Source organism: Podarcis liolepis (genome assembly GCF_965112155.1).
Source record: "Podarcis liolepis genome assembly, chromosome: 7".
Classification (NCBI taxonomy): domain Eukaryota; kingdom Metazoa; phylum Chordata; class Lepidosauria; order Squamata; family Lacertidae; genus Podarcis; species Podarcis liolepis.
In genome coordinates, this window is record NC_139561.1 from 19,219,013 (window position 1) to 19,236,401 (window position 17,389).

A 17,389-nucleotide genomic window follows, 5' to 3' on the forward strand; every position below is an offset into this window, starting at 1 on the left:
TAACTGCTGCTGCCGCCGCCGCCACTTCAGGTAAGCGCTTTACGCCTCGCCTGGCAACAAAAGGCGCCGCGCGGTGAGTAGGCGACTGCTAGCTAGCTTGCTTGCTTTTTCTCTCTCCCCCTCAGTCCGTTTGGCTGCTCGCGCACGCGCGCTCGTCCGTCAGCCTGTTTGCGCGCGCCTGGTTGCTCGTTCGAATGTCCGTCCAGCCGGCCGTTGCTCGCGCGCCCGCGCCTCTCCCCCCGACTTTCGTAAACGTCACTCCCCTTCAGCGTTCCATCTCCCCCCTCCCCCACTGCTTGCTCGCGCGCCCTCCGCCTCATCTCTCCCACCCACCCCATTTATCCAACCATCCTTCCCCCCCCAAAAAAACCCCTCATTTCCTCTAAGCAGCACCACCCACCGTCATGGAGTCACTCTTGCTCGCTGGCTCTCTCTCCCCTCACATATATACATGCACACAGCGCTAGAAGCATCACTAAGTACTTTTAAAAGGTGTGGTGGGGCTCACACAGGCCCGTGAAACAAAATAATCGTATGGTAATTTGTGTGCAAGACATAAATTTAGGGGTTAGTTTCAGAGGTGGTGGGGTCCTGCTTCTGGGCATCTGGTTGTCTGTTGCGTGGACAGGATGCTGAGCTAGGTGGGTCTGATCCAGCAGCAAGCCTCTTCTCAGGACAAATCCATGGTATACATTGAGAGCATATTCAGCACACACACTTCCTCCATAGAATCCTATTAACTGGTTTCTGCCCCTCAGATACCATTTTCAGCATCCATAACAAACTGCAGTTCCCAGGATTTGGGGGTGGGAGAGTACAGTAATGTGCTTTAAATGTGCACTGAACATGCCTTAAATGTATACTGTGGATCTGCCCTTGAGGTTTTTCAGTTCTTGCTGCCAGGGCTTACTCTGAGCTCTGGAATGGTAGGGATGGATGGCTCAGCCTCTGTAAGTCCATCCCATCTCATTTTTTTTGCAGATTAAAACAAAACATGAAAAATTCACATTTAGATTGTATACATTCATCCCCTAAGAGATATTTTTTGCATGCTTTCATTTCCCCTAATATGCCTTTCTCTGTAAAATATACTTCTTGTGCCTTTTTTAATAAAAAAAGTCTAAACTGCATTGCCAAATTCATACAAAGGCTGATCTATATATAACTGTGGGACCAGCAAATTAGATTGGTTGATTTAAAAATGTGGATCAATTTCTTTTCCATTCCTATAGGATGCCAGCAGGGTTTTAGGGGCTGCTCTGGGTGGATTGGGCCCTCTGGTTATATACACATTTAAATTAAAACAAACCTTTTACAACAACGTGATTTTCACACATGAGCACATTCATCTCTAGCACCGCTTCTCCTTCCCATCTTCATCTACCTTTTTCATATACGTACTTATAAGTCCCTGCCACCAGTCAATGCCATCTATACCCAGTCCAGTGACCACAGATCAACACAATGTTTGCCACAAATAGAAAGCAATGATGGATGGCTGCGGCCTTGTCGTGAGTGAGCATTGAAGCGTGCTCAACCACTTTGTAAGCAAAGAAAATTTTAAAATGTTAAGTTTAATACTGGGGTGGAGGGGAAAGGTAAGTGATCTGGGGGTTTGGGCTCCCTGGGCCACCTGTTAACAATGACTCTGGACAACACAGGATGTACCAATCTTACACCTTCACAGCCTGCTTCTCTTCTCTTCCTAAATTGTGTTCTCCAAAATTTCTGAAGACTGGGTTGCTGATAAACGAATGTTACCTCTTCTATCTTTAGGAGAAGTACTTCAGGTACATGTGCAAAGGAGAGGGTTCTTCCCTGTGGTAACTGAACGGTTTTATTTGACTTAGTGTTGCTGGTTTGTGTAGTAGTGTGTCAGTAACTTTTAGGTTTCTTTGTGTACCATCCTAAAATCCATTTTTTGGGGTGAAGGACAGTTTGTACATTTCAAAAATTAAATTAAGACAAAAATCAGTGTTTCTTCACATAGCACATAGTTAAATTAAGGAATTAGCTTTGAAAGGGTGTAGTGATAACTACCAACTTGGACAGCTTTGAAAAGGGGATTAGACAAATTCATGGAGGATAAGGCCATCAGTGATTACTCCCTGTGATGACTATCTACCCTGGTATAAGAGGCAGCATGCCTTGAAAAACCTGCTGCTGGGGAACATGAGCCAGAGAAAGCTATTGTTCTCAATGTGCTGCTTGTGGGCTTCCTAGAAGCATCTGGTTGGCCACTGTAATAACATAATGCTGGACTAGATGGGCCACTGGTCTCATCCAGAAGGGCTCTTTTTATGTTCTGATGTTGAAGGAGAGGGGCTTTTCTGTGGTGGCACCCCTTACTTTGAATGTTCTCCCTGAGGTGGTTCAGCTTGATGACAACACTGCAGTCTTTTCAGTGGCAGGTCAATAAACTCTTTATTTGCTGAAGCATTTTTCAATGGTTATGTCTGCTTTATAGTTTATAGTTTTATAATTTGCTGCCTCTTCGTTTTATCACTGAATGTAGTTATATTGTATTATACTGACCTGATTTGTGCTTAATGCTAAGGTGAATGGTGGTTTAGCCTTAGGTAGTGTGGCAGTGGCGGCAGCAGGACCCGGATAGGAGTGAAGCAGCCCGTTTTTGCTCAGTGTACCTGCACACTTGCTTTTTCATGTTTACCCATGGTTTGACTTGGCATTATGTGCAGATGGGGCAACTGTATTATTGTAAACCATCCTGGAATACGTCAGGAGAAAGAGTGGTTTAGACGTTTTTTAAAATGAAATATTATTTTGGAGGGGGGTTGATGATGGTGAAATGGGTGTGTGTGGGAACCTTACTCAACTGGTTCAACCTGTTGTTTCCAGTGAGCTCTGCCACTACTTACTCCAAATCAACTAGTTTAATTCTTTAAAAAAGCTAAAGCAAAAAAGTAATAATAATTCACCCACCCAAAAATCATTTATTCAAAATCTTCTTTCCATTTCCTTCTCTTTGGGTGTTTTCTTCTTGTATGCTTCCTGTAGGGATTCCTTCAGGACTGTCACACCTAATGTTTCCTCTCCATCTCCTAAACCTTTGTCTTACACACATGCAGAAAATTATCCCATGCTTTCTGAATCCTGTCCATTTTTGTGTGCTGCATTCTTTTAAGCATGCAGGGGGAGAAATCCAGCTGTAGTTCTCTCTTTACCCCCCCCCCCTTTCTTGCTCTTACAGCAGCATCATAAGCAGCTTCACCTAAAAGTCATTTGGAGGGATATGGCTGCCACATTTCTACATGACTTTTTGTGGTCAGAGCTTTCAAGGAGCTGGTGGTTTGTAAACAATTTTTTTTTGTTTTTGCAAAACTGTCACATATTCATCATAACTGGTAAACTAAATGACCCCAGTTTAGAGCCAGAATAGCAGTATTTCCTAATCCCTTGCAGATTGCTCCAGTCCCACACCTGCCTGAACTTGCTGGCAGCACTGCTAGGCCCTTCTTCCTCCTCTTTTTCATAAAGTTTTTTATTTCATTTTGAATGTATAAAAAAGAAAAGAAAAATAACTGTAACCAAATACAGTGGTATCTCGGGTTACAGACACTTCAGATTATAGACGCTTCAGGTTACAGACTCCGCTAACCCAGAAATAGTCCCTTGGGTTAAGAACTTTGCTTCAGGATGACAACAGAAATCGTGCGGCGGTGGCAGCGGGAGGCCCTGTTAACTAAAGTGGTACCTCAGGTTAAGAATAGTTTCAGGTTAAGAACGAACCTCCAGAACAAATTAACCCGAGGTACCACTGTACTAGACACAGCAAACAGAAAAACAAGACAAATAACTATGTAAAATAAGTGTATTTGTGCATGGATTGAGTAACAATGTCCAATTCCAAAAGAGGCTAGAGTTCTCTTCTGATAAATAGTTGGGCTTGAAGAGTGTCCAGACCAATATGAAATTACTGTATATTTGTGCACCAGAATGAAAAAATGGTATCTTGGCTCATTTGGAACCCCTGATTCCCACAACTAAACCCTATGGCACAAGCCACATGAGACCAACTAAAGCTCAGGTCTCGCTAGTTTGAGGGTTCAAGTCTGGGCAAGGAAATAGCTTGCATCCCAGTGGAAGAATCCTTTGGGGAGGACCCACAGGTAGAGTACCTGTTTTGGAAAGGTCTATGGTTCAGTCCCCTGCATCTCCAGTTAAAAGAATAAAATAGCTGGGAACATGAAATAAATTTCCATGCCTGAGACACTGCCCATCAGGCTAGGTGGACAGATAGACACAGTCTGACCTGATTTAAGGCAGGTTCCTCTATCTGGCAGCCTCTTGCCACACCCATTTCTAGTCTTTCCTCCGGCAGTTGGCTCTAGACTACCAGTTGCCGCTTTGTATGTTGCATTTTCAGATGTACATTTAAAACAGGTGAAACACTTAAAGTGAGAACTTGGCAAAGAAGTTAACACCATTGCTTCACAGCCGGCTGTGACAAGCAGCAGATACTTGCTGTATGTTCACTTTATGTTAAATCCAGACAGTCCTTTGCCTAATGTGCAAAGTTACCCACCTTTTCCTTTTTTTTTTTTTACTTGTGAATGCTACAGTCTTGTGTTTAATGTTTCAGATGTCTAATATGTTGGCATTTATGCATGAGGTCCTACTTCTTCCCCTTTTGTACTGTCTGAAGCAGCTTTTAATTCAGAGATGGGGAGACTGTGGCTCTCCATATGTTATTGTCACCGTTTCCCACCAGCCACAATTAGCAAGGCCAAAGGCCAGGGATGTTTTAATCCAACAACAGCTGCAGGCCCACATATTATCCATACCTGCCTTTAATTGCTGACCACACCTCTCTTCATATTGTCTACATCTTCTTTCAAGATTTCTCTCCCCGCCCCCTGCCCCACTTCAGAACCATTTTGTTAGGTCTGAGATTGCACAACCCAATTTCTTAACTCACTTTAGGATACATTCTCAATGTCGCTTAAACTCAGTGGCCTTAAGCCTTCCTTTGTAATTTTAATCAATACTGTATTAGTTTAAAAAACGATGTAGGTGATCTATGGGATTCCCCCCCATATATATATATATATATATATATATATATATATATATATATATATATATATGCTCTATTCTGGCTGGCTCCTCACATGCAAATGCCGTGCATGAGCAGGGGACAAATGTACGAAGCTACTCTCCTTCCATGTTGCTATGCCCATCACCCTCCAAAAGTTGGAAGTCTGAAGTGGGGGATGTTCCCTGCTTCAAACCCCGGAGAGCCACAGCAGCAATGGGCACAGAGCGGGGGAGGCTAGAGCTTAGCATGTTCAGCCTGCTCACATGTAGCATTTGCATGTGAGCAGCATGCCTCAGTGGGGCTGAAGTCTATGGGCAAAGTAGGAGTTCTAAGCCTAGTTAACTTGAGTATTGAACCAATAAGTTCTTTGAAGAGTGTTTTGCATATAATGTGAATATGCGAAGCCCCTTCTCCTCATGCCGCCCCTGCCCTTGCTACATTCACAGTGACATTTTCTGCACAAACGTACTTCATAAAAGTAAACAAGAACTTGTATTTCTGTATGAATGATATTTCCCCCCAGGATTATTTTTAAACATACCCTTTCATTAATGTCAAGAGCTGAGAGAAATATTGAATCTGTCTGCATACACAGGGTTGTATCCAACAAACTCCCACTCAGAGTAGACTTAACTTAATGAACCTAAGTTAGTAACAATCATTAACTTAATGGAGTCTACTCTGAGTAGGATTGGCCCACACTGGATACAACCTAAACTGGATATATACCCTTGGCGTTTCAGAATGTGTTTATGTTCTGAATTAGGTCATTGGACAGTGGTCAAAAACAAATGCACTGTGTATCATCTCTATTTTGGGTCTAAGATTAATCTATCTTTTGTCTGCTTTTTAAATATGAGAAGGTAAACTCAAGGGTGCTGCTTGAGAATTTCAACCTTAAAATAAGAATTTGAATGCATGAGCTAACGTGAACTACTTGCACAGTCAGAATTTGCCTGCAGTTATGTGTGCATCAGGTATTATAGTACTATTTCTTTTTTCTGTAGTTTTTATTCACTTTGTAAAAGGATGTTTCTTACACTCAAGAACTTAAGTTTAATTAACATGCAAGTTTATTAAATCATTTATTCTCAAATGGTTGGCTAATACCAAGCCATTGATTGCAGAAAACTTGTTTGCAATGCTTCCTGTATTTTGGGGCAAGATAAAAAGAAGAGTACACACATGATTTGGGTTGGGAGAAGAGACTTCTGAATTTGGAACTGACAGGTGGCACTGCAAGGCAAAAATGCAGTTTCTGGGTTTGGGAATTGTGGCTCAGGAGGCCTGGACATTAAAAGCCCACTGAGTTGTGCATTGAGATTTCAGCTTCCTCAAGTTGTAGAATAACATGAGTTTATATACAGTTGTGCTGTTAGAAACATTGTACATGGTAGCTTGTGGCTGACATCCTTGTCCAGAACAGCATGACTGTTGCACTTTTAAGCATAACTGGTGCTGTCAACAATGGAAGACTTATAAGTAAGTTTATATAGAGAAGGCATTGTTCAGCAGAGTACAGTCTTAACTTGTCTTGTGCCATTAGCTGTAACATATGGTAGAGAGATCAACAGTTAAAACACAAACCTCTTTCATTTCATAGAGGACATTTTCCTTCAGTGCATAAGATGCTTAAACCATATTCTTTTTGTCAGTAAAATTCTTAAAGAGCAACTAAAGTATAAAATTCTGGTTGAACACTGAAAAAGGTCCTGTCTTAATTGTATGCAATAAGTCTCCAGAAATCCTCAAACTATAATTACCAATGAACAATGAAGTTTTGGTAACTAAGCTGTTCATGTGGGTTAATCGTGGGGTACATTGTATAATCTCTGTTCAGTTAGTGTGCAAGATAAATGTTCTCTAGAACAGACACTTCTGAATAAGTCTAGTATGATAAGTATTTAACATAATTAATGTTAATCCTGCATAATTCAAGTTTGTACAATGATTAATTGCAGGCTACTCCATAGAGCTTAGTAGTAACTCATATGACTCTTCAGCCTTATATCAATTTCACTTTCTCTTTTTGCAAAATACTAATGCAGTAGATTAACACTGATCAAGTCTTTCTTTTGGAAGATGTAAGAAGTATATATTTAATGTCCATGCTAACAAGTTATCCGTTACCTTTGGTATATTGGTTCTGCTGCATAGCATATTTATATATTTAACTTTGTCTAGAAAGGAAGGAAACTTCACCCTGCTGAGGACATTTCCTTCTCTGCTTTTTTCCCTTTTAACTGTTAGTGTAATGACCAAGTAACATAAAACTTAAACACAGACAACTGCAGGTGGGAAATATTTTGATATATTAGTCTGCAGTTAAGGTGGAAGCTTCTGAGTTTGTGGAGAGCAAAGGAGATTGAGGTGACATCGACTTCCTGACCACCCCTGAAACAACAATGTGTAGCTTGTGCTAATTAGTTTAATGACCCTCCCGTGTGAAATTAAAAGTGTCTTGTGCTTCCTGTTGATTCCCCCCCCATAGTATCACGATACTGCAGTCAATGATTTTTGTGGGGTACAGAGTGGTTAGTTTGGAAGGCTACCAAGTACGTAAAACTTTGGTGCCTACAAAATAGAAATATATTTTCTACCTGTGGTCTGAACAAGAGTTTTAAGAAAGACAGAGGAATAAGTTGACAAACATTAAAATTATCAACTTATGTTGATAATTAGGAAAATACAAAATCGCTCACAAAAATGAGCAGATACACTGTTGCCATGTTTTATTTACACCAAATGATAACCTGCCACAGGTTTTATGCCTTTCTTAGTAACCAGAAACACAATTTCAAGCGTTATCTACTGATTTATTTTTTTAGTGGCTTTGCACTGATTAATAATTTGCCATATGTTGTAAGCAACCAAAGCATTTCCCAGTTGTTTCATTTTCTTGCTGACAACACAGAAACTGTTGACATATTTGTGGCATATGTTTTCCAAGCTGTCATAATGAAATAGTGTTTGCAAAAACCTTTGACATGCCCAGAAATAATGATTAATGCATGAAATGTCATGTGAGACATGATGAAGATAAATAATTACAAATTAAGTGTTACATTAGAAAATGCTTTATTGCCTTTACCTATACAGTATTATAAACAAAATCAAAATGAGTTACACAACTTCTCTGGATGTTTATAACATAGGGCTGCCATATGTTTTATGCTCTTTCTTGACATTTTTGTAAAAAGAAGCTCAACAATGGGGTTTGTCTTAAAAAACTCAACAATTTTGGGGGTTTCCTTTAAAAAGCTCAAAAACATTTAGGGGGTCCTGGTTGTTACTTTTTGAAATATGGCAACTCAGTGCTTTAAGTACAAAAATTCACAAAATGTTTAGGGGTATGCGTACCCCCAGGAAAAAGCACTATTAGGGTTAGGGTTATGACATGTCACAAAGCTTATAGTATGCCCTTTTTGAGTCTTCTAAAATTAGCCTATTTATCTGTAAAGTATAATTGCACTCTGCTTCATATCCAAGGATTCAGCTCCTTTCAGACATTACTCAAACTGCATAGAGAGATACAGATAAATGTGAGTAAGCTTATGGGTTAGTTAATGTTAGTTTTTGTTTATAAGACTGACTAAATAGCTCTATACATTTTTGAATTTTTTTAATGATTCACTTTTTTAGTCTGACTCTCCCCATAGATTTACATTCCTTGGGGATGGATCAACACAAGCAAGCTTTTCAGCCCTAGTTTTCTGTATAACCAACACAATTTTGGGTTTATGAATGTTTAATATCAACGCTCCATGCTACATGGCAAGCTGCATTTGAAAATGAAGTGGGGTTTAAAATAAAGGAAAAGTTGACTATCCACAAAACTGATAACAATTTCTTTTTGTGTTTTTTTGTTTTTGTTTTTGTTTTTTTTGTTACCAATTATATGAGGGTTCTGGGGAGATTGCAGGTCTTCAAATAGCAGGCATAGCAATGTGTTAACTATAAAGATGGGCCTCATGGCTAAGGATCACTTGGTTTACAAATACAGTATTGTATTCTCTCCCATTTTTGTTGTTTTTCGGAAAGATGGAATAGGCTTCTCTTTAAGGAGGTGTAGTTGTCCATAATTTGTAACAAGATACCCCCTCCCACATTACCAAAAATGTTTGGCTGTCATCCAGCCATGGAGAGACCTAAATATTACACAACTGTTTGACATGCCATTCTAGGGTATGGTGCAACAAGGCCTAGGCCAGCTTTTCCTGACCTGTTGCCCTCCAGATGTTTTGGATTACAACTCCTATCAGCTGCACCCAGTGGGAGTTGTAGTCCAAAAACATCTGTGAGAGCATCAGGTTGATGAGGTTGATTAAAACACTCTTCTTTATGTATCCAAATACTGCAGTTGCCTGAAGGCAGAATGAAGTTGTAGCTTTTCTCTAGAATGAACACTGACTTTAATAAGGCTAGATATGTTGGCTGGCTGGCTGGCTTGAAGTACAACAGAAGCTGTCTTTCTCTGCTGACAAGGTGATATTTGCAAAAAATGCAATAGGTTGCTTATGCCTTAAGGACAGAAGAGAGTAACAAGTTCAACAATAATTCACAGTTAACTTGACTCCATGTGGTCAGGCAACATTACCTAGGGGAGTTCTTGAATTTGACTTCATTAATGCTCTCAATGTGTTTTGAAATCTGTTCATGAAAGAAGCTATAGAAATTCAAAGATCATGACCAGGGGAGGAACATTTCCCCCCAATTTGGGTTTAGAAATTAATATATAGGTGACTGCAGCTTATTTTATTATTATCATTATTTTCATGGGAAGGACTGTAAAAGCTTTGTCTTAAAGCTGCACAGTATTAGCCACTTGGATGGAAACTACCATTGGAGAATTCAGTTTGAAGTCAAATGTAGCTGAAATTGTATACCAAGGGGCCTGAGCATCCCTTAGAAGCTTGGTGTGTTCCAAAACACCAAAAAAATACAAGCCATCAAGTATTCTCGATCTTGCTGTTCAATTATAAATGGATAAATGTTATGAATTCTGTGTTGCTGACATCCCTTTGGAGAAGTGAATTAATGCAGTCTCCAGCTGCCTGCGGTTGAAGGCCATGAATCACATTGAGCACAAAATAATCAGAAGTGTGGAATGGGTTTTTGGATTTCAGTTATTTGGTGTTTGTTGGAAGATCTCATTGTAAATAAACAAGTCTTGAAGATGCCACATCCTTTTGCCTTTTGGGATCATATTCTAACCATTAAAAGTGTCCTGCATAGCTGCAGAGGTTAAACTGGAGAATAGCAGTGTCCATTTAGGGAACAGCTTAGTGCCAGTTTTTAAATTCAGGCTTTTGTGGAGTAGAAAGGGTTCTCTGAAGGTAGAAAGGTTGGAAATCCTCTGCTCTGGAATAACATTTGTTTATTCCATAAAACATCCAGTTCCATTGGATGTTGATCCTTCTCAAGTTCTTTGTCTCCTTGCTAGTGAGAGAGCTGGATAGAATGTGAGGAGATCGACTTTTAGATGCAGAACACTGTTTAAGTTTTATGTTAAGCATTTAATGTGCTTCTTTTTCTGTATAGTCAGTTTATTACTTGACAATCAATTATGCATTGGTCGCTTTAAAATACCAGAGGTAGAACAGGCTATGGTCTCTGACTTGTTGGTGAAGTACCGTAGTTATGCACTCTTAGTCAGATTTACATTGGCCAGGGCTTGTGTCAAGAGTCTAAATCACTTTACTTGCTCCCATGAGTGTCAGCTCAGCAGCCCTTGTGTAGAAGTTGTGAGAATTGGTTGTGTGTATATGGTGCTCCTCTGCTGAAAATGGGGATTTGGAAGAAGATTACTGTGGCTTACTTCATGATAATAATGGTAGATATGGTAGTCCCCTAGCATACTTTTGATTGTATACATGACTGCAAGTAATGGCAGGTTCCACAAAAGGGTAACTGGGGCTGGCATTACATCCATGGCTGAGGTACCTGTGGAATTTGGCTGTGCCTCCTGAAACCACTGTGGCTCTCCATAAACTGCATAATGTGCAATACTATGCAGGCCTTGGTGGTGATGGGTCAGCTGTCGTACAGCTGTCTTGCTAAGCATTGCTTGCTTTTGGGACCTTAGTCATCTCCACACATACACACCCCACTTCTCCCCCAAAATATCCTGTTACAGAGTATTTGGGGATCCTATTTCTTGAAAGTCCATGTGTAGTTGAACATTTCAGATTTTTAGTTGAAATGAAAATCCTTATACATGGCCGTGTAGTCCTTGGATTCAAGGTCATCAGATACTGCACTTAGCTCTGTCACTGACTTTCTTTGTGGCTTTGAATGCATTCATTGGAACTCTGGGCTTCACGTTGCTCACTTGTAATACAGGCAACTGCCTGGTTGCGTGGGGGCTGCGTTCCAGGCATTCGCACGTGTTGACAGAGCACACATAAGCCTGCCCTGTTATGCCCCCTTCCGGGTACAAAATTACCCACGTGTCAGCGGTCGTGCGTCAATTGAACATGTGCAAAATGGTTGCCGCCTGTATATATTTATGTTGGGAGCAAGAACATGTAGGCAGTGAGTTAGATCCAGACTTAAGTGGATCACCCTTTAGTCACATTTAAAACAATGAAACTTAAGTGTGATTAATGTAGCCCAGATCCAACCCACTGTATATGAAGAAACCGGAAACTGTGTCCAGCATTATTACAATCTCTGGGTTGACTTGTGTAAAGTGAAGAAGGGAGGTTGCTCATATTTTACTGTTTTCATAGGTGTCCTTAGTCAGAAGTGTTGGAATCTGCCTTTTAATGTTTATGTATGAGTTGCTTCAATTGGTGGATTGTTGTTGTGATACATTTAGGTTAGATCTCAGCTTGCAATTTATATCTGAGATCCTTTCCTGATACCTCCTGGTATCAAGGAGATACTTACTTTTTTCATAGAGTTTGTGGATTGTTTTGGACTACAACTCCTATCAGCCCCAGCTAGGACAGTTGTGCTTTTGGGAGCTGATGAGTTGTAGTCCAAAACATCTGGAGGGCTTTAATTTAGAGAAGGGTGCTTTGGTGTGTCTATACTCGTGTTCACAGCAATGCTTTGAGAACATCCTGCTGCAGTAGTGAGAAATAATAACAAAGTATTGTCTGTTAATAAAATGGATACAGCTGTAATGGATGTTTTCTGTAGTTCTAGCCTGTTCCTTTTCTCAATAATTCTGAAGCTCGTTTGCTGAGGGTGTGAAGCGGGTGTTTCATTTTTGTAGACATCAAAAGATCACTTGGTTCCTGTAAATGACCCTTTTGTCAGAGATGTCCTAGGGCTCTGTTACAGATTTAGAAAGCAAAGATAGCAGGAAGTAATTAGTGAAAAAAATTGTTAAAAGATTTTAAAATAGCTCTTTCTCTCCTCGGGGAATTTTCTCTTTCAGAGACAAGATGATACTTCTGACTTTTCTTTTTAATGTGCTTCTAGCCCTTCCTAGTGTGTTGCAGTGCAGAGGAGGGTTTGCAGGAATCTCAGCTGTAGTGTCCCCTCCTGATGGTGACATTCTGGGGATTAGTTTGGCATCTCTTCCAGATGCTTTGTGGGATAGTAGAAATAAGCTGACACTTGGGATTACCAGACTCTGACCTCTGATTGAAATGTGTATGTCTGTTCCTTAAATCAACAGTTTTTTCAACCAGTGTTCAAGGAACCTTGAGGGTCCTCAGACATTTATTAGGTTCCTCTGTAATCACCAATTGCAGAGAAGCTTCCCTGAATGACAGCTTGCCCTCCTGCTACTGATATTTTCTGAAATGCACAGCTATAGGGAAGGGTTGGGTGTGGTTTACAGTGTACACTTTGGTCTCAGTGTTGCCCTGCATGAACTAATAGGCTTGGGCAGAGACTTATGTGAACTGCCCCCTTGTAATAGTCTTGTAAATAAGCCCCCACGAGTTAATAGCATGCAAAAAAGAGAAGAAAAGAAAAAGAATCACTAGTCTATTGGGGGCTGGCAGAGGAGGGACTACGAGCTGCATTTCTGTACTGGGTGTGGAAGAGGGGACTTTCCTCCAGCAGCCTGTTTGGTTTCTGTGCTGGTTCCTCTGCCATCCTATTCACCTGTCTGCATAGAATTTAATGCACCTGCCTGTGTGCAGTTCCTGGTCGTCTATGGTTATGAGGCTAGTGCTTAAATACAAGGGTGCCCTAGGCTGCTATAGAATACATAACAGTTCTGTGGCAGGGCACAGGGGTTTCTGGGCAGGTGAGTTATTGAGGAAAAAGTTTGAAACCAACTGACATCAACCCCAGCCATGGATTTTGAAATCAAATTGTACCATGTAGTTCTATAGTCAGTGACTGAATTAAATTTATTGTACTTTTCACCCATGTTAGATGACTTGCTAAACTTGTATCTGGGTTATACTGCTTCAGGCTACAGATGACAGCTCATTTGATAGAATAGTCATTCCTACAAAAAAGAAAAAGAAACTGAATCCCTACACCTACAGAGCAAGCTTGCTTGGAATAAGCAGTTCTGTCTTAGCCTTCTTTCCGATATATCACTTTTCTATGTGGGGATATTTGTTTGTTTGTTTGTAACATTCCATCATGTGAGCACCCCCACCCTAACCCAAGCAGTATGAAATTGAGCAATCCAGACACAAGTTTACCACCTCCTCTACTGTTCTTACTACTATGTTTTAAATCAATCACATCAACTGTCCCCACAATCCCTGGTCATCTGCATGGTTATGGTCTTGATAGATTAGTATTTTTGGTGCTTTTCAGACAATTATTGTTTCCCAAAGCAGCTCCTATCAACAGTCAGTGACAGGCCCTTCTATAAGGCTTACAAGCTAAAAAAAAGAAGTAACACAAGGGAAGAGGAGGGAGTGGAAAAGGCAGAGGAGGGAGATCATTCCACCCGCATGTCTATCTTGTGGCACATAAATGAATTTACCTTCTTTTGATTAAACTCTTGATTTCTTGTGACAGAAGCTTCTTTTTCAGCAGTTGAGAAGTTTGATTTTGCTTCTGAACAACAAAACTTATTGAAATAGGGTACAAATAAATTACAAGGAAGACAACTTATGCTTTTTGTTACACAACACTTGAATGAGTCCAAAATATTTAGCATACCTTAATCTGTGTTAAGTTGTATATTAAAATCACTGTTTTGTTTCCACAGGGTGGCATTTTGCAGTGTTTCCAAGTTGTGATAACCAAGGCGAGGCAAATAGTCCAGGGAGCTTTTCTCCATCTTAACAGAGCCAGGTAAACTGAACAGCAGCCTGAACCCAATATTTTGTTTTGAGCTCCAGTATGCATGATGAAAGTAGTGTAGAATCTATGTGACAGCCTCTTGTGAAATGTCGCACCTGTCCGTACCCTCAAGGCCTGCTACCAACATTCTTGAGATACTTAGGCTGAGAATATTTTGTTGATAGAAATGGGGCTCTTCAGTCCTGAAATGATCAATATATGTGGTGGTTCCATTCATTAGTTTGTGGTATTATTATTTCATGCCAGGGGGCGGGTGAGGACTGAGGAAGAATTTAGGCAGTAAAGCTTGCAGGGGAAACTGCCAGGGGCTGCCCTTGAGCCTTCAAATTATACAGCAAGCATAACTTGATTCCAATTTATTGTATATTGGAAGATGCAGCTTGCCTTCACCTATGTAGCTTGGATGTGTCTTAAAACCAACATGGTAGCATTTGTACAGGTTTCATGTTGTCTTTGTGGACAATTTCAGTGGGCTACTTAAAACCACTTAGCTCTACATATCCCAAATAACCATAATCACCCCTGTGTCCCACATTGGTGTCTAAAATTGATGAGTAACACCTTTTTAAGTTCATTCACCAGTTAGGACTGTAAGAGCCTATAGACGAGTGACTGCCACTTGACTGCAGAAATTCTTCCCTCTGAGGACTCGGCAAAGAGAGCCTGCTAGAGCTTCATCAGAAAGTGAGGTAAAATGTATACTGTGAGCAGAACAGAACACCATCTCTTGATAGTGGCCTGGTTCTCACATTACACTAAGCCAAACCATTCAGGCTCCCAGAGAGGAGATTGTGGCCACTTAGCTTTTCCCCAGTTGTTTTGCTCCTGTTGTATACTGAGCTAAGCCATGGTTTGGCTTATGTTTTCAATTGGAACCTGACTATTTAGCTGCCGAGTCCAGAGGAGGAGGATTAGCATGATTAGCTTCCCTGCACGTGATCTTTTTGCCTATCTTTGGCTGTTTTGCTGGATGGTAGCAATAATGCCTTGCTTCAATGCCCCTATAGCAGTAAAGGTTTGTCTTTTGTCTAAACCAGGGGTTGTCATCCTGGTCCCTACCGCCCACTAGTGGGCGTTTCAGGATTCTGGGTGGGCGCTAGGGGGTTCTACGGCACAAGCTGAATCCTCCTTACATTGAGCATTGGTGGCGGTAAGGAAATTTTACCATCAAGAAAGATGTATTAGTGGGTGGTAGGTATAAAAAGGTTGACTACCCCGATCTAAACCATAGTGACTCTAACATTCAGGGACATGTAATTATGTTGTCAAGTTTCCCTCTGATTCATTCATTCATTTTTCTAGTATATTTTGAGGCACGAGGTTTATACTATCATCCTTATTGGAATGCCGTGTTGGCAGTTCAGAGATAAATGCCACAGCCACAACCAGAACTGAATAATCATAACTGTATATATATATTTTTCTGTTTCCTTTTCCTTTTCCCACTTCTGGTCTACTCTTATTTTAATTCCTTCCACCTTAGGAATGAAGTGAAAGGAAGGGTACTGTTCACCTTAATGCAGGGGTGGGAAACTGCAGCCTCCAGATGTTACTGTATGCAGCTCTAGGCAGCATAGCCAAAGGTCAAGGATTACGTGGGTTGTAGTCCAGCAACACCCAGAGGCCACAGATACTTCACCCTTGGCTTAAGGTTACCTGCTGAATTGTGCAAAATTTGTCTGAGGGATGGGGCTGGTGTTTTTTGATCCTGGTAAGTGGTGCCACCTGCTGGAAAATGAAGCACAAAATGCTCATTTTTTCCTTTTAAAAAGCTATTTATGTGTTTCACCTGTTGGTGGAAAGAAGCACCTTCCTTTTAATTTCCAGAGTGTCTGACTTGTGCCATAACTCCGCCTATAGTCTGTTGGGATATATTGTGGCTTTAGAACACATTATACTAACATTCCTTCGCCTGGCCCTTCCCACCATAGGTTTGCTGACAAGCTAAATTAAGAGGGATTGCAGGACCCTTAAAAAGTTATTGGGCTTTGGCAGGTCTCCAATTTAGAGTTCCACATTTGTGGAGCAACCACCCAAATTCATGGGCCATTGTTGGGCAAAGTGAGATCTTCTGTCATATAGTCAACAGACTGGTTCCTGACGTCACATGAGAAACGGTGTGTTGGCCTCAAAGGAGTTAAGATTATAATACGTGATGGTGCCAGGAAGGTGCAGTGACATGTGCCATCTTGCTATAACTTGCTCCATCTCCGAGGAGGAATGCTTCCTTCAAGATCTGGCTAATTTTGAAGCCTCTGGAGAATTTACCATGCTTATCTGTTGATAGGTCTAGAGTCACAGTAGATGAATTTGTTAGAGCCTGCTCCCTAATATCCTGATCTTGCTTTTGATGGGCATTTATTGTCCTTTGAAAGGACAGCTGAGTCCTCTTGAAAGATTATGACTTATTTCAGATAAAAATGAATTGCCTAAGAGCAGCAACATACACTGCAGTTGCCAAACAAGAAACTAGTGAGCTTTTGGTTAAACTGTTTGTGCGCAGATTGCCAGAACATAGTATCACTTTTTTATTTTGTTTAAACAAATGATACAGAAATTACAATGCACCCAATCAAATATGGATACTACATTTCATTCTCCTTGTATGTTTTCTTGTAGGTGGAGCCCTGCATGCTTTTCCCTAAGCGCAGATTGCATCTTTGATTCCTCCTTCCTTGGCTGTTCTTGATTAAACGTTCTCATAGCCTGAGATTACTAGGCAAGCAGGTAATGTTAGCTGTTGGTCTATTCTTAACTTCTTTTTCTTCTTATAAACTACGATCCATTCTGTGCAGTTTGGAGGAATTGAAAGGCTGCATGGATAAACTGTCATCTGTGCGTGGTATCTTAATATAGCTAAGTTAAACATTCATATTGGTGATTAAGCTAGCAGTCAGGCTGAATGTTGCTGCTAATTAATTGTAAAAGTTTATTTGTGAATATATTTACAGTGGTGCCTCGCAAGACGAAATTAATCCGTTCCGCGAGTCTCTTCGTCTTGCGGTTTTTTCGTCTTGCGAAGCACGGCTATTAGCGGCTTAGCGGCTATTAACGGCTTAGCGGCTTTAAGAAAAAGGAAACAAACTCGCAAGACGTTTC

General features: G+C 40.7%; 1 protein-coding gene across 1 annotated transcript in view; it reads left to right on the forward strand.

The window, feature by feature from the left end:
* The window catches only part of LZIC (leucine zipper and CTNNBIP1 domain containing), a 30,994-nt gene extending 16,713 nt beyond the window's left edge, over positions 1 to 14,281 (forward strand). Inside the window, exon 7 of the mRNA XM_083513313.1 lies at positions 14,196 to 14,281. Coding sequence (XP_083369439.1) covers positions 14,196 to 14,272 — 77 coding nt within the window. The 3' untranslated portion in view covers positions 14,273 to 14,281. The remainder of the gene's footprint in view (positions 1 to 14,195) is intronic.
* The last annotated feature ends 3,108 nt before the right edge of the window (positions 14,282 to 17,389 follow it).